Below are 18280 nucleotides of genomic sequence, written 5' to 3' on the forward strand. Positions count from 1 at the left end.
CGAGGAAGTGACGTAGATAAACGGAAGGACGAAAAAGCTCCACGAACGGTAAAATTCACCCCTCTAATTATGCTTGTTGACAAAATTTTGACACAGATTCAGGATCAACATTACCTTCAGTGGCCGAAACCTTTACATTCGTCCCCTAATGTGCGTGACAAGAAAAAATACTGCCGATTCCACAAGGATCACGGCCATTACATGGAGGATTGCTGAGACCTGAAAGGGCAGATAGAGGAGTTGATACAGAAAGGAAAACTGCAGAAGTATGTGAAGAAGGGAGAGTCTAGTAGGTTCAGAGATAGCAACAAGAGCCAGCACGAATCCTCGTCCAAGTATGAGATCTGTCCATCCCAACCACCACAGGATGTGATCGGAGAGATAAGTACGATCGCAGGAGGGCCATTTACGGGGGGATCATACAAGTCTCTCAAGAAAGCATGCTAGAGACAAGTAAATAGTGTCCATATGGAACCCCTATTCAAGCAGAGACGGACAAACCAGGACATGTTTTTCAACGAAGAGGATGCTCGGGGAGTAAGGCAGCCACATAATGACCCCCTAGTTATAACGCTCACAATTGAAGGGCTTAACACCAAGAGGATCCTCGTAGACAACGATAGCTCTGCAAACATCATGTACTTACCAGACTTCCAACAATTGAAACTAGATCTCGGGAGATTGTGCTCGTTTGACTCCCCCCTCGTCAGCTTCAGCGGCGACAGGGTATACCCCAAGGGCATAGTGACGCTAAAAGTCATAGTAGGGACCTATCCGAAGCAGCTTACCCGTTAGTTGGACTTCCTGGTGGTAGATTACCCCTCCTCATATAATGTAATCATTGGGAGACCCACGCTTAACAGGTGGAAGGCAGCTACGTCCACCTACTGCCTAAAGGTGAAATTCCCAACTGAGGACGGTGTCGACGAGGTGAAAGGGGATCAGGTCTTGGCTAGGGAATGCTACCAGGTTGTACTAGCTGCGAAGGAAAACCACACGTGGACAATTGAGGAGGAAAAAGAAGACAAAGTAGAAGCTTTGGAAGCAGTGGAACTCGTCGAGGGAGAGACTGCCAAGATAACGAGGATAGGAACAACCTTAAGCCCCGAGATAAGGACGAAACTCGTTCAATTCCTCGAGGAAAACCTGGATGTCTTTGCATGGAGTCACGAGGATATGCCCGGCATATCACACCAGGTTATCTAGCACGAGTTGAACTTGGATCCCAAGAGAATACCCGTCCAACAAAGGCGACAAGTCTTTGCCCTCGAACGAAGCCAAGCGATCACCAACGAAGTTAACAAGTTGTTGCAAGCAGGCTTCATTCGGGAGGTTTATTATCCCGAGTGGCTAGCCAACGTCGTGCTAGTGAAAGGACAGTTTCCCCTACCTAGGATAGACCAGCTGGTAGATTCTACGGCAGGGCATATGCTACTAACGTTTATGGATTCTTTTTCAGGATACAACCAGATAAAGATGACTGAGGAAGATCAGGAAAAAACCGCTTTCATCACAAGCCAAGGGCTCTACTGCTATAGCGTCCATATGGAACCCCTATTCAAGCAGAGACGGACAAACCGGGACATGTTTTTCAACGAAGAGGATGCTCGGGGAGTAAGGCAGCCACATAATGACCCCCTGGTTACAACGCTCACAATCGAAGGGTTCAACACCAAGAGGATCCTCGTAGACAACGGTAGCTCCGCAGACATCATGTACTTACCGGACTTCCAACAGTTGAAACTAGATCCTAGGAGATTGCGCCCGTTTGACTCCCCCCTTGTTAGCTTCAGCGGGGACAGGGTATACCCCAAGGGCATAGTGACACTAAAAGTCATAGTAGGGACCTATCCGAAGCAGCTGACCTGTCAGTTGGACTTCTTGGTGGTAGATTGCCCCTCCTCATATAATGTAATCATTGGGAGACCCACGCTTAATAGGTGGAAGGCAGCTACGTCCACCTACTGCCTAAAGGTGAAATTCCCAACTGAGGACGGTGTCGACGAGGTGAAAGGGGATCAGGTCTTGGCTAGGGAATGCTACCAGGCTGTACTAGCTGCGAAGGAAAACCACACGTGGACAATTGAGGAGGAAAAAGAAGACAAAGTAGAAGCTTTGGAAGCAGTGGAACTCGTCGAGGGAGAGACTGCCAAGATAACGAGGATAGGAACAACCTTAAGCCTCGAGATAAGGACGAAACTCGTTCAATTCCTCAAGGAAAACCTGGATGTCTTTGCATGGAGTCACGAGGATATGCCCGGCATATCACACCAGGTTATCCAGCACGAGTTGAACGTGGATCCCGGGAGAAAGCCAGTCCAACAAAGGCGACGAGTCTTTGCCCCTAAACGAAGCCAAGCGATCACCGACGAAGTTAACAAGTTGTTGCAAGAAGGCTTCATTCGGGAGGTTTATTATCTCGAGTGGCTGGCCAACGTCGGGCTAGTGAAAGGACAGTTTCCTCCTACCTAGGATAGACCAGCTGGTAGATTCTACGGCCGGGCATAAGCTACTGACGTTCATGGATTCTTTTTCAAGATACAACCAGATAAAGATGGCTAAGGAAGATCAGGAAAAAACTGCTTTCATCACGAGCCAAGGGCTCTACTGCTATAGCGTCCATATGGAACCCCTATTCAAGCAGAGACGGACAAACCGGGACATGTTTTTCAACGAATAGGATGCTCGAGGAGTAAGGCAGCCACATAATGACCCCCTGGTTACAACACTCACAATCGAAGGGTTCAACACCAAGAGGATCCTCGTAGACAACGGTAGCTCCGTAGACATCATGTACTTACCAGACTTCCAACAGTTGAAACTAGATCCTGTGAGAATGCGCCTGTTTGACTCCCCCCTCGTCAGCTTCAGTGGGGATAGGGTATACCCCAAGGGCCTAGTGACGCTAAAAGTCACAGTAGGGACCTACCCGAAGCAGCTGACACGTCAATTGGACTTCCTGGTGGTAGATTTCCCCTCTTCATATAATGTAATCATTGGGAGACCCACGCTTAACAGGTGGAAGGCAGCTACGTCCACCTACTGCCTAAAGGTGAAATTCCCCACTGAGGACGGTGTCGACGAGGTGAAAGGGGATCAAGTCTTGGCTAGGGAATGCTACCAGGCTGTACTAGCTGCGAAGGACCACACGTGGACAATTGAGGAGGAAAAAGAAGACAAAGTAGAAGCTTTGGAAGCAGTGGAACTCGTCGAGGGAGAGACTGCCAAGATAACGAGGATAGGAACAACCTTAAGCCTCGAGATAAGGACGAAACTCATTCAATTCCTCAAGGAAAACCTGGATGTCTTTGCATGGAGTCACGAGGATATGCCCGGCATATCACACCAGGTTATCCAGCACGAGTTGAACGTGGATCCCGGGAGAAAGCCAGTCCAACAAAGGCGATGAGTCTTTGCCCCTAAACGAAGCCAAGCGATCACCGACGAAGTTAACAAGTTGTTGCAAGAAGGCTTCATTCGGGAGGTTTATTATCCCGAGTGGCTGGCCAACGTCGTGCTAGTGAAAGGACAGTTTCCTCCTACCTAGGATAGACCAGCTGGTAGATTCTACGGCCGGGCATAAGCTACTGACGTTCATGGATTCTTTTTCAGGATACAACCAGATAAAGATGGCTAAGGAAGATCAGGAAAAAACTGCTTTCATCACGAGCCAAGGGCTCTACTGCTATAAGGTGATGCCCCTTGGACTGAAGAATGCAGGGGCAACATACCAAAGATTAGTAAACAAGATGTTCATAAAGCAGATTGGCAAAAACATAGAGGTGTATGTGGACGATATGCTCGTCAAGAGCAAAAACGAATTGATGCACCTGGATGATTTGGAAGAGACGTTTGGCACCCTTAGAAAATATCAGATGAAGCTGAATCCTAGTAAATGTTTTTTCGGGGTAGCCTCAGGAAAATTCTTGGGATTCATGGTGTCCCAAAGAGGGATAGAAGCAAATTCGGAGAAGGTACAAGCAATACTCAACATGACATCGCCGAAGACCGTCAAAGAAGTCCAAAAGCTCACAGGGAGGATTGCTGCACTTAATAGGTTCGTCTCCAAAAGAGGGGGGGGGGGAGTAGGGGTAATCATTAACACCCCTGATGGAGAAAAACTCAGATATGGAGTTCAACTGAAATTCCCAGCAACCAACAATGAGGCCGAGTACGAAGGGATACTGACGAGATTGAGACTCGGGAAAACACTTGGGGCTAAAAACCTACTCATCCAGAGTGACTCGAAATTGGCAATAGGGCAGATCAGGGAAAAGTATGAGGCAAAAGAGGAGAGAATGCAGTTATACCTCAAGCTGACGAAACATCTAGCCCGGGAGTTTGATAACTTGGAGTTCTTTCGGATCCTAAGAGACCAGAATATGGCGGCAGATGAGATCGCGAAGATGGCCTTGTTAGAAGAAAAACCGACGAATGGGGAATTACTCATGGAGATTTAGAAACGCCGCAGCATCGAAGAAGTCCTAATATTTTCCATCTAGAGCGTGAATAGCTGGATGGCACCGATCATGTCGTTTCTCCAAGATGGGCACCTCCCTCACGACACCCTAGAGGCCAAGAGGATTAAAACAAGAGCAGCTAGATTTACTATTTTGAATGGCACCTTATACAAAAGGGGCTTCTCCATGCCCTACTTGAAGTGTGTCAACGAAGAAGAAGCCAAGTACATCCTTCAAGAAGTCCACGAAGGAATTTGTGGAAACCATGCTGGGTCTAGATCTCTGGTAAGCAAAGTCATTCGAACAGGATGTTTCTGGCCAACCATGTAGGTAGACGCAGTGGAGCTCGTTAAGAGGTGTGATAAGTGTTAGAGGTTCGGGAATGTCCAGAGGCTGCCGACAGAGAAACTGACGACGATAACCTCCCCGTGGCCGTTCGCACAATAGGGAATTGATATCGTCGGCCCATTGCCCCTAGGAAAAGGATAAGTAAGGTTCCTACTCATTGCTATTGATTACTTCACAAAGTGGGTCAAAGCAGAAGCAATAGGAACTATCACAAAGGCCTGGATCTGTAGCTTCGTATGGGAGAATATAATTTGCAAGTTCGGAATTCCAAGGACGATTATATCAGATAACGGGTGGCAGTTCAACAGCCAGGGATTCAAAGACTTTTGCTCGGGACTAAGCATGAGGAACCAATTCTCGTCCTCGGGACATCCATAGGCGAAAGGACAGACAGAGGTGACTAACTAAACACTGCTCAGAATTATCAAAGTCAGACTGGACGAAGCGAAGGGCGCCTGGCCGGAAGAATTGCCCAATGTCTTGTGGGCCTACAGAACAATGGCAAGAACCCCAACGGGAGAGACACCGTTCAGGCTCACTTATGGCACTGAGGCAGTAATCCCAGTCAAGGTGGGAGTGGCCAGTGTCAGGCGAGAAGTATTCCGCGAGAAAGACAACGACGACCAACTGCAAATCAATCTGGATTGCTTGGACGAAATAAGAGACAAGGCCTCCAGCAAGACGGCGAAGTACCAACGGAAGATGGCCGAGTACTACAACAAGAGGTTCAAGCTCAAACGAATTGAAATAGGCGACCTCGTCCTACGCAAGGTCACCACGGCGACCAAAAATTCCACCCAAGAAAAGCTCGATCCTACATGGGAAGGACCTTATAGAATCGTCCATTAGTCCTGGTAAGGCAGCTATCACTTGGAAACTCTAGATGGGCAGAGACTCCCACAACCCTGGAACATTGAGCAATTGAAGGAATACCATCAATAGATGTAACACAAAAATGTACTCATTCCTGAAAATTAATGAAATAAAGATTCAACTAATGTCTTCATACAGGTCTCGTCAGTAGTAAACCCCGAAAACCCTATATGGCTAAGCAATAAGATTCCACCTAGACGGATGTACATTGTCGACGAAGCCAAGAGATTGTCTCGGAAACCTCTAAGAGAAAACCTAAGTATTAAGATTCCACGTAGACGGATGTGCATTACTGACGAAGGCGAAACACAAAAAAGCCTAAGTAATAAGATTCTGCGTAGACGGATGTGCATTACTGATGAAGGCGAAAAAAAAAAAAGCCTAAGTAATAAGATTCTGCATAGACGAATGTGTATTACTGACGAAGGCGAAAAAAAAAAAAAGGCCTAAGTAATAAGATTCCGCCTAGACGGATGTGTGTTACTGGAGAAGGCGAAAAGATTAAAAAAAAAAAAAACCACTAAAGTAATAAGATTCCGCCTAGACGGATGTGCATTACTGGCTGAGTCAAAAAGAAGAGATCCAACCTTGACGAATACAAGTTGCTGACGGGTCAAAGAGGTTAATGAGTCTCGAAGCACACACAAGTACAACATATGTAAGTAAATACGATGTTATAAAAGCCCAAAAACCACGGGCAATTACCTTTGTTTTTACATCTAAAAACCCATAAACACTGGGCAAAAAATATTCTTCTCAAAAAGCAAATTAAAAATGTTCTGGAATTTGAGCCTAAAACACGTCAGACACCAAAAAAAAAAAGGGGGGGGGAATTTTGAACAAGTGAAAAGTTCAAGTGTCCGGAGCAGCATCTTCGTCAGCGGGGGCACCAAGGGCATGAGCTTCAACGACTGGGACATCAACGGTAGGAGTGTCTCCGGGAGCGTCAGTAGTCGTTGCTTGAGCAGCCTCGTCAGCAGAAATCTCCTTGTCCACTTCCTCCATGTCCAGCATTTCCAAATCTATTCCAGAAGGGTGCTTGATATAGTATCTCCTCAAAAGCTCGAACCCCTTGAAATACTAGCTGAAGAGTATGGAGTTGTACTCCTCAGTCTGTTGGAAACCCTCAATGGCCCTAGAAGCGACGACCTTGATCTTCTCCTTAGCGGTTGCAAGCTGCTCGTCCTTCTCCAAAACCAGCTGCTGCTCGACCTTAAGCTCGTAGTTCAATTTCTTGACCTCCTACCTGGCATGATGAACATCCTCCATCGAAGCTACCAAATCCTTCTTCAACTTCGAGTTCTCCATCTCCAAGACCTTAATCCGAGAGAGCGAGGACTCAACCTTAGCCCCCTGAGCAAGGTACTCCGAGGAAAGATGAATGGTCTCCCCTAACACTTAAAAAAAAAAAAAAAAAAAAAAAAGAGAAGGAAACACACAAAGGAATTTAACCTTAGTACACCTATATATAATAAAAAAGAAACTTAGCACCAGCGGGTTACCTGGACGAGCATATGGAGATGACGACCCATCAGCTCATTTAGAGGAAAACCTGAGAACACCTTCAGGTCCTCTGCGGTCGCAACCTCATGAGCCCTGTCCGTCACCAACCTCTCGTCATCCCAGATAATGGATGAGCAAGCATCGTCCTTCCCCCTATAAGACATGCGAGGCCTTTTAGAAGCAGGGGTCAGGATCTCTTCAACCGAGGTGGCAAGAGAAGTCGTCCTCGTCGTCTCGGCGCTAGAAACAACTAGAGTAGCTGAAGCAGTCGAAGTGACGAAGGAAACCTTCCCTTTGACACAAACCACCTTTTTTCCAATATTGGATAGTGGTTCGTCCTTCTTGGACCGCATCTTCTCGTACATACCTTTGTTAAACTTTGTCGTCATTTCTACAAGAAGGAAACACTTATAGAAGAGCAAAGGAACCGAATACAGATATGGGCACTAAGACTAACGAACTTAATGCTTACTCTACTTTCCTTCAATGTCAATGCTCTATAAAACGTAGGGGGACAGATTAGGGCCAAGATTGTAAAAAGCAAGCGTCCGCGGATCTACTAGGTCGTCCCAGTTTTCGATGGTCTGGGAGTACTCAATTGCCTTTTCAACACGGTCCTTATACCTGGTTTTGAGCTTAGGCCTTCTTTTAATAGCACAGGAATCAAAGAGGTTAATGACAATAACAGCGGATTCAACAAAGGTGAAAAAGACAAGAAAGGATACTGACGCACCTAAAGTCGGGGTTCCCCACCGACGAAGCAATCTAGAGATATCACCCCAATCCCAGCTAGAGGGGGTCTTAAAATCGTCCCTGAACACAAAGACAAATCTAGACTTCTAGTACCTGAAGGACGAAGGTAAACCCTTGACGATCCTGGTTCTCCTCTCCCAAGGTACTAACTCATAATACCCATATTCTTTAGACTCTTTCAAACAATACAAATAGACAAGCTCACTCACCTTGATCATATCCCCATTAGTGGCCAACCATATTTCCATACAATTGACCACTATTCTCCACGAATTGGGCATAAGTTGCCCAGGAACGATACCAAGATAAGCTAAAAGCTCCATCACAAACGGATGGACAGGAAGCCTAAGTCCACAAGTGAAAGCGGCCTTATAGAAGTATAGTTCACCTGGAAAAAATTGGCAAGCCCTCTCCTCGTCAGTAGGCCGATGAACACGAACCCGTTCCGGAAATTGAAACCTATCCCTAAACCTACCCACGGCATCAGCGTCTAACCCATACGCCTCCACAAGGGTGTGAAAGGCCCTAACCTCTCTAAGGGTCGACGCGGCCGTATCCCCCTCCATGGGGTCGCCGCTAGACAACAACCCAGTCTCGAGATCACTAGACCTAACCTCAGGCATTAACCTTTACTCTCTCACTAAACCCTCAAACCAGTCAACTGATTGACGAAGCAACGGAAACAATTCACCCAAGACAACACCTAAGCTATTACCCTCGAAAATGAAATTGTCAAGGTTTGGGAAAACACCTAAGGACCCCCCCTAAATGCTTAAAAAGAAAGGAAACCGAAGGGCAAGCTATTCTAACTTCAAAATTACTGACCATGGACACCCAAGAAGGATACAAAAAAATAAGAAAGTGCTAAAGTTCCCAAAAACCAAGAAACAGAGGCCAAAAAGAAAAGAAAAGGAAATTAGATGTTTGCGAAAAGAAAAAGAAGGAACAGGAAGAAGGAAAAGGAGAAGAACATACCTCAGAGAAGAAAAGCGAGAAGCCCAACACCAAGCACGCACCGGCTCGAAAGAAAGTGACAGAGAAAAACTATGGGAGAAAACGCTCAGAGAAATAACTAAAAGCTTGGAGAAAATGAAAAGTAAAGTAGGAGAAGAGAAGTTTAAAAATCCAAAAAAGAAAAACCGAAAATCGGCGGGAAACCCAAGGGTCACACAATGAGGACATAAGCCCTCTCCAATCGTAACATGCCACGTGACCACGACTAGCATAACGCCGCCATTATGCATTCAATGCGGCGCGAAATCCCAAAGGTCACCTATAAAAAAAAAAAAAAAAAAAAAAAAAAAAAAAAAAAAAACCCTTTCATCTTCCACGATCGTCAGGACACGTCATGACAACCATAGAACCCGGGGGCAACTAATGGGACTGATGAAGTCAAACACGGACGAGATCGCCTCCACAGACAAACCTGACCGATTATCTGCATCACTGACAAGGATGTTAAGACCATTCAATGCTGCCAATAATGTCCCGGACGGTTACAAAACCAGCTGGACGAACCGTTGGAAACGTATTGAATCCCATTACTTAGTTGAAGACGTTATCAAGAAAGACATTAACACCACAGTACCATCCACAACGGCTAGAATCCAGAGGGATATATAAAGCCCTCACAACGCCAATACGAGGTACAGACATAGCCACAAAATATACTGAGTTATTTGGTTTTTATTGTTATAAACCCTCTTCCGCACTAACTTTGGCATCGGAGGCGTTGTGGCAGACACCACACCGGTGCCCATTTGAATGAGCTCTTGCTTCCGTAGTGACGCAGGAGTGTGATCGGCCCTATCTGGACAAACTCATAATGACTGACGAACTTTTGCTTCATCAGTTGTAATACTTTTTCAATTCCCGATAAAACTTTTTCAAAAAATGATATACTATTGTGTACCCTTAGGACACACATTAGTAAAATCATTATAAATAAATCAACTTGTCCACTTGAACAAATTATATCAATTATCACATTCTTTTGTAATAACTTTTTAATTATTTTCTTTTGAAAATCACTCACACTCGTTCTCCCTGTCTCTGCTACAATGGGCAACACGAATCTTTGCACCATAGTCCTACCATGTTTAACTTTCACAACTCTTTACCTCGCCTTCTTGCTGCTTCGCTTGTCCAACACATTAACCATTAACTCTCTGTCTCCTAACAAACCAATCGATAATATTATCCTGAACTGTGGTTCCTCTGACAATTCGACTGCATTAGATGGTCGGACCTGGACTGGAGATATGATTTCAATATTCTTCCCTCAAGAACTATCACAAAACTAGGCCTCTCTAGCCACAAACTCAGTTAAGCAATCCTCATCTGCTTCGCAAGTACCCTATACCACTGCCCGCTTGTCTGTCTCCCCATTCACCTACATATTCCCACTCACTACCGGCCAAAAATTCGTTCGACTATACTTCTACCCAGATATGTACAGCAATTTCGACCGCTCTAATGCTCTATTCTCTGTCAAAGCTAGAACTTTTACCCTTCTTCAAGACTTCAATGCTTCACTTACAATAGATGCCGATGGTGATCCGGATGATACAATATTTAGAGAGTTCTGTATTGACATCGTGGAAGATTTGAGGCAGAATTTAACCTTCACTCCAAGCGATTCCAATTCATTCGCTTTTGTCAACGGAATTGAAATCTTGTCCATGCCTCCTAATCTCTATTACACTCCGTCTAACGTTGAAGGGTTCCTTTTCATCAGCCAGGAGAACCTGTACCGCATCAATAATAGAACTGCTCTCGAGATGGAATACAGAATAAATGTTGGAGGGAACTACATCTCACCCACTGAAGACACTGGAATGTTCCGGAGCTGGAGTCCGGACGAAAAGTACTTGACAGATATTATGTCATCTATTCTACTTGTTAACACAACAATTGAACTTAAGTTCACCAAAATACCTCCGTAGACTGCACCGGAAGCTGTCTATCGAACTGCCCGGACTATGGGGAAATACAAGCTGTCAATAAGATGTACAACCTAACTTGGGAATTCCCCGTAGATTCTAGGTTTTATTACCTTGTTAGGCTGCACTTCTGCGAGTTTCAACTAGAGCTTATTGGTGCGAATGACCGAGTATTTCTTATTTTCATAGCAAATCAAACCGCTGAGGAAGAAGCCGACGTTATAAAATGGAGTGGGAGTAAAGGTGTTCCGGTATATAAGGATTACGCTGTATCTATATTTGGCATAGAAGGCGAGAAAAAATTGAACCTCTCTATGGCCTTACAAGCAAATCCTGAAGACTGGAAGACTACATACGATGATGCAATCATGAACGGTATCGAAATCTTCAAAGTAAGCAAGTAAAGTGGCAATCTCGCCGGACCCAACCCCGATCCACTTCCATTGAGAAATTCAACAGAGTCAAAGAATAACAGAACAACATTAATTGTCCTCGCTAGAAAAGTCAGTGGTGGAATTTTCGGCTTCATCATATTGTCAGTTCTCGGATTCTTGATTTTTCGACTGGTCAAGAGAGCCAAAGATTCTGACATTGCAAAGTCCTGTGACTCAACTCTACCGTCTAGTTTGTGTCATTACTTTTCACTCGTTGAGATTAAAAAAGCTACCAAAAATTTTGACAACTTTTTCATAATTGGTGCTGGTGGTTTTGGTAATGTGTATAAAGGATACATTAATGGTGGGGCAACCCCTGTTGCGATCAAACGATTAAAGCCTGGTTCTCAACAAGGAGAGCAAGAGTTCAAGATAGAGATCAAGATGTTGTCTCAGCTTTGCCACCTCCATCTTGTTTCTCTAATCGGATATTGTATCGATAGTAATGAGATGATACTCGTGTAAGATTATATGGCTCATGGGACCCTCTGTGATCATATCTACAACTCCAATAATCCACTACATTCTTGGAAGCAACGACTCAAGATTTGTATTGGTGCAGCACAGGGGTTGAACTACCTTCATACAGGCGCAAAACACACTATTATTCATCGTGATATGAAAACTACAAATATCTTATTAGATGAGGAATGGTTGGCCAAGGTGTCTGATTTCGGTTTGTCAAAATTTGGTCCCGCTATGTCTAAGTCTTATGTCAACACAGTGGTTAAGGGTACATTCGGATATTTGGACCCTGAATATTGTCACTTTCGACAACTTACTGTGAAGTCTGATGTGTATTCCTTTGGGGTGGTATTGTGTGAAGTGTTGTGTGGAAGGCCACCAATCATACGTGCGATTGAGGAGGAGCCAATAGGCCTAGCAGCGTGGGTCCTGCAGTACTATCACAATAGAAAGCTTGATCAAGTTGTTGATCCATTTTTGAAGGGGCAAATTACACCAAAATGTTTGAAGAAATTTGTCGAGATCACTGTGAGTTGTTTGCTTGTCAATGGAACCAAACGACCATCAATGAATGACATGGTTTGGGGTCTTGAGTTTGCATTAGAGTTGCAAGAGTGTGAAGAAAAAGATGACATGCTTGATGTGGCTAAAACTGACATGAAGGATGATGATGAGCTTCCTCTCTTCCCTACATCCGATGTTAATGAAAGTGATGATAGGATTTTTAATTGCAGTGGAGAACTATTTGAAAGTAGAGTTACTGAACTCACTGGATCTGATCATGAGAAGCAACAAGACAATTCCAACGGTCACTTTGGTTTAAAAGAAGACAGTGCTTAAAATGGTCGCGTTTTATTAAATGAGAAACGACACCATTTTATACTAACTTACGCATGTTTGTGCAAAGCTCCAAGCGATGTCGTTTTGATCAGAAACTCTTCCTTCTTCTATTCTAGACTTACCCTGTTTCTCTCAAGCCTCCATGAGTCCAAATATTTGTTGTAGATATTTGTTTATGATGTATAGTTGTACTTTCTATTAGGAGTTTGTTAGAGTTTGTTAGATGGAATCTTCTAGAGGAGTTATCATCTGTGTAATGTATAAATAGTGGATACAGGTTATGTATTAGTTTGAGAAAGCTTAATGGAAGATTTTGATTTTTCGTTACACTCTCTCTGTTTCATCATTGTTCCACCATTGTTAAACCTTCAAGCTTGCTTTCTTTCATGGTATTAGAGCCTGAATCCATGGCTACTTCTACTCCACCATCACCTGCACAAACCATTGCTCAAACACCTTCACCACCTTCACCACTATTACTGCTTTCTAACATGTCAAACTTGATGGCAATCAAGCTTGATTATACGAACTATATTCCATGGAGGCACCAGGATCACAATACTAGAAGCTTACTCTTTGGTAGAGCACATTGATGGTTCTACTTCTCAACTTGGTCAGTTCCTTCTTGATACTCAAGGACGCTTGACCTCAAATGTGAATCTAGAGTTCCAAACCTGAAAAATCAAAGACAAATTCCTCCTTTCTTTAATCAATTCCACTCTTACTCCACAAGTTTTCTCTCTTGTGGTTGGAATCACCACTTCAAGGGAAGTGTGGAATACTCTGGAACAAAGGTTTACTACAACCTCAAGAGCAAATATTCTCAATCTGAAATTGGAGCTTCAAAGTCTCAATAAAGGTTCAAATTCAGTGAACACTTTTCTGCAAAAGATAAAGGTAGCTCGTGATAAACTTCTTGCAGTTGGAGTAGTTGTGGATAATGAAGAACTTATTTATATTGTTCTTCGAGGTTTGCCTAAGGATTTTGCTCACTTTTGCTCAGCAATTCGCACCAAGAGTGAGCCAATCACTTATGAACAACTTTCAATCATGTTATAAAGTGAAGAACAGGCAATGGCAGAGAATCTTAATAGTCTTTCACATTCTCTGGAAATGTTTGCTTCTGGCAGTAAGAATTCTAACAATCCTTAACCCAGTCACATAATCATGGTGGTGGCTCTAATAGAGGAAAGGGAAGGAATAATGGAAATAGAGGCAGAGGTGGAGCAAGGTTCAACAACAGTACTAGTGGAGGTTAGCATCAGTTCTTCACTCCTCAGCCTCATCAGAATTACAATTCAATTCAGACTACTCAGTTTGGGGGCCAAACCTTCAAGAATGAAAGACCTATTTGCCAGATTTGTGGAAAGGCAGGTCACATAGCTGTTGATTGCTATCACAGGATGGATTTTTCCTATCAAGGCAAGAATCCACCAACCAAGCTAGCTGCAATGGCTTCAGCTTCTAATGCTACTTTGATCAACAATCAAGATCCCTGGCTAGCAGACTCAGGTACATCATATCACCTCACTGCTAACCTCAACAATCTTTTTGTTCAGTTACAATACAAAAGTTCAGATCAGATCACAGTAGGCAATGGTCAGTCTCTTCCTATTAATCACATTGGTAATGCTTCTATCTCTACCAAATTTCATGATTTGGTTCTTAAAAATGTGCTTCATGTTCCTAGAATAGCAATGAACCTTCTTCCAGTTCATAAATTTTGTTTACACAATAATTGTTCTTGCCATTTTAATGCTGATGCGCTCACTATTCAGGATGTTCCTACGGGGAGAATCCTTTACAATGGCTTGAATGAGAATGGGGTTTACCCAATTTATCCAAAACTTTTCACCAGGCATCTACCCTCACATTCAACTACGTCTTCCTCAACATAGTCCATTTCATCTCCTTCAAAATTACACAACTCATCTTCTACTTCTTTTCATGTACAGAAATCACATAAGTGGTTGCTATGGCACCATAGACTAGGTCACCCTAGTGACAATGTACTTAGAACTACTTTATCTTCTTTTCATTGTACTGATGTTTGTAATAACACTACTTCATGTTCAGCAAGCCATTGTAAGCATTGCCTTAGTGGTAAAATGCATCAATTACCTTTTAATAAATTCGATTCTGTTGCTTCTAAACCCCTTGAACTTGTTCACAGTAATGTATGGGGACTAGCTCTTATCATGTCCATCAATGATTTTAGATATTACCTTGTTTTCATTGATGATTACTCAAAATTCACTTGGGTTTATCTTCTAAAGAATAAGTCTGATGTGTTTGATATTTTTAAGTACTCCAAGGCTTATGTTGAGAATCAACTAAACACTTCTCTTAAGATTTTCAAAACTGATGGTCGGGGTGGGTTTAACTCTACTACATTTAATCACTTTTGTTCTAGTCATGGCATTCTACATCAAACAACTTGTCCTCACACTCCACAACAAAATGGTACAGTTGAAAGAAAACATAGACACCTTGTAGAATGTTCTCTAACCATGCTCTCACACTCTAGTCTGCCCTTGTCTTACCAGTCTTATGCAGTTTCCACAGCAACACACATTATCAACAGGCTTCCCACACCTTTACTTTATAACAAATCCCCATAGGAAGCTTTGTTTCATTCAAAACCAAATTTACTCCATCTTAGAACTTTTGGTTGCACATGCTTTCCTTTTCTCAGACCTTACAATAAGCACAAGCTTCAACCCCATACCAAACCATGTATCTTTCTTGGTTATCCTACCCACTCCAAAGGCTATATCTGTCTAGATCCATGCACCCTACGAATTTATATATCTAGGCATGTTTTGTTTAATGAATTTGAGTTCCTATCCTTACACTCCTCCCCTTCACCCTCTGATTCTTCTTCTCATACAACTTCCCCATCTACTTCTTCTTCTATTGATCATTGGTTATCTTTTCTTTCTCATTTCCCTACTCAGACATCTCCCATTTAGTCCTCTTCCTCCTCTGGTGTCAGTCTTGTCCCTACTAATACTACTCATACCTTAGCTCCTGTCCAACCATCCACCAGACACTCAACCTTCAGACTCTAATCCTTCTACCACATACCCTATTCCTCCTACCACAAATTCCATTGTTCCTAATCCTGTGTCATTGCCTTCAATTAATGTGACTATGCCTTCAGCGTCTGCACAGAATTTTCATCCTATGGTCACCAGGTCTAAGGCTGGTATCTTCAAGCCTAAAGCCTTTGTCACCTCTAAGTCCAAAGCTGCTCCTATTGATTACACAGTTATCGAGCCTCCTTCTTATAAAGTTGCTACCCAATATTAGCAGTGGTGTTCTGCTATGGATGAAGAGTTTGATGCTCTCATTAGACAAGGCACTTGGGTCTTGGTGCCTCCTTCCCCCACTCAGAATGTTGTGGGATGTAAGTGGCTCTTCAAATTAAAGCATAATAGTGATGACAGCATCAACAAATACAAGGCTAGACTTGTGGCTAAGGGGTTTCATCAACAGTATGGTATTGACTTTAATGAAACCTTTAGTCCAATGATCAAGCCTTCCACTGTCAGAATCATTTTGTCTCTTGTTGTGCAATTCAATTGGCCTCTCAGGCAATTGGATGTTCAAAATGCCTTTCTCCATGGTTTCTTGAAGGAAGAGGTCTATATGGTTCAACCCCCAAGCTATGTGGATTCAGCTTTTCCTAATCATGTGTATCACTTGAGAAAGTCTCTCTATGGTCTCAAACAGGTAATTAGGGCCTATTTTGAGAGGTTTTCTTCCCATCTTCTTCATTTGGGGTTTCAAGCATCCTTAGCAAACTCCTCTCTTGTCATCTTGAGGCATGGCAAGTTCTTGTTCTTCCTATTGGTTTATGTTGATGACATTGTGCTTACTAGTAACAGCCCTTCATTCTTGCAGTCCCTCATTCTTCGATTAAGTTCTGAATTTGAGCTTAAGGATCTTGGAAATTTGCACTATTTCCTTGGCTTCCACATTACAAGGACTTCCAGGGGTATCTTCCTCAATCAGTCTAAGTATGCCCATAATTTACTTCAAAAACACAATGTGCTTTCTTCCAAGCCTTCCAAGACACCATTTGCACCTAACCTTAGATTGGTTCCTGCTACTGGGTCTCTGCTTGCTAACCCTCATGAAGATCGTAGCATTGTGGGCTCTCTACACTATTTGATCTTTACCAGGCCTGAGCTTAGTTTTGTTGTGCATCAAGTCTGTCAATTTTTGTCTGCTCCAGATGAGGCTCATTTAATTGCTGCCAAACGCATTCTGAGATATGTTAATGGGACTCCCAATTTGGGGATTTTCTTTCAACATGGCCCTTTGTCTCTTTCTCTGCCTTCTCAAACTTAGACTGGGCAAGTGACCCTTTTAATCGTTGCTCCACCGCTAGCTTTTTGGTTTATCTTGGTCTCAATCCCATTACTTGGTGTGCCAAGAAACAGGACACTGTTTCTCGTTCTTCCACTGAGTCTGAGTATAGCGCTCTTGCCACCACTGCCACGGAGCTTTGTTGGATTCGTCAAGTTTTGAAGGATCTTGGCATCTTCCTTTCTTTTGCTTCCAAGCTCTAGTGTGACAACGTCTCAGCTCTTGCTATTGCCTCCAAACCTGTTTTTCATGCTAGAACCAAGCATGTTGAAGTGGATTACCACTTTGTGCGTGAAAAGGTGCTTCGCAAGGATCTTCAGGTTTGTTATATTGCTACAGGTGACGAACTTGCTGACATTTTTACAAAGAGTCTTTCTTCCTCTCGAATTCTATTCTTGCGTTCCAAAACCATGGTGTCCATTGACCCCTTGGTTTTGAGGGGGGATGAAAGTAGAGTTACTGAACTCACTGAATTTGATCTTGAGAAGAAGCAGCAGGACAGTTCCAACGGTCACTTTGGTTTAAAAGAAGACAGTGCTTAAAATGGTGGTGTTTTATTAAATGAGAAACGTCACCATTTTATACTGACTCATGCATTTTTTGTGCAAAGCTCCAAGCAATGTCATTTTGATCAGAGACTCTTCCTTCTTCTATTCTGGACTTACCATGTTTCTCTCAAGCCTCCATGAGTCCAAATATTTGTTGTAGATATTTGTTTATGATGTACAACTGTACTTTCCGTTAGGAGTTTGTTAGATGGAATCTTCTAGAGGAGTTATCATCTGTGTAATGTATAAATAGTGGATACAGGTTATGTATTAGATTGAGAAAGCTTAATAGAAGATTTTGATTCTTTGTTTCCACTCAATCTGTTTCATCATTGTTCCACCATTGTTAAACCTTCAAGCTCGCTTTATTTCACTATCAAGAACAAATAGCAACATCCAAGTAACTATAGTAAGCCAGGGAAGTTTTGCTAGTAAGGATTCAGATGGATTCATGTCCTCTAGGGTATTGTTCTCTGAGACTATGGATCCTAGTGGTCGATAAAAATCATGAACAAAAAAGTTGTTAGATTGCCTACTAAGCCGCTACCCATAGTCAAACCTACCTATTGCCAACTTTTGGCATCTTGGCACAATCAAATTGCTGAAATCGTTATCAGTAGAGCTTTTAAATTTGGGTGTTAGTATGGTTTAGTTTTGGCTATTTTGCTTGGATTGGTTTTAATTAAGGTTTTTGCATTAGATTGATTTTGATTTAGATATTTTGATTAAATTGATTTTGG

General features: G+C 43.0%; 1 protein-coding gene and 1 pseudogene across 1 annotated transcript; both read left to right on the plus strand.

The window, feature by feature from the left end:
* Nucleotides 1-1545: 1545 nt before the first annotated feature.
* On the plus strand, nt 1546-2472 carry LOC142631143 (uncharacterized). Its single transcript, XM_075805239.1, has one exon. It carries the CDS (start codon nt 1546-1548, stop codon nt 2470-2472), a length of 927 nt encoding a protein of 308 aa, XP_075661354.1.
* Nucleotides 2473-9997: 7525 nt separating this feature from the next.
* LOC142644661 (receptor-like protein kinase FERONIA) lies at nt 9998-18042 on the plus strand (annotated as a pseudogene).
* Nucleotides 18043-18280: the final 238 nt, after the last annotated feature.

The sequence above is a fragment of the Castanea sativa genome, chromosome 1, assembly GCF_040712315.1.
Source record: "Castanea sativa cultivar Marrone di Chiusa Pesio chromosome 1, ASM4071231v1".
In the NCBI taxonomy this organism is placed as follows: domain Eukaryota; kingdom Viridiplantae; phylum Streptophyta; class Magnoliopsida; order Fagales; family Fagaceae; genus Castanea; species Castanea sativa.

Excerpts from the sequence above, each read along its gene's own strand:
- LOC142631143 (XM_075805239.1), top strand. The coding sequence starts at position 1,546 with ATGGAACCCCTATTCAAGCAGAGACGGACAAACCGGGACATGTTTTTC.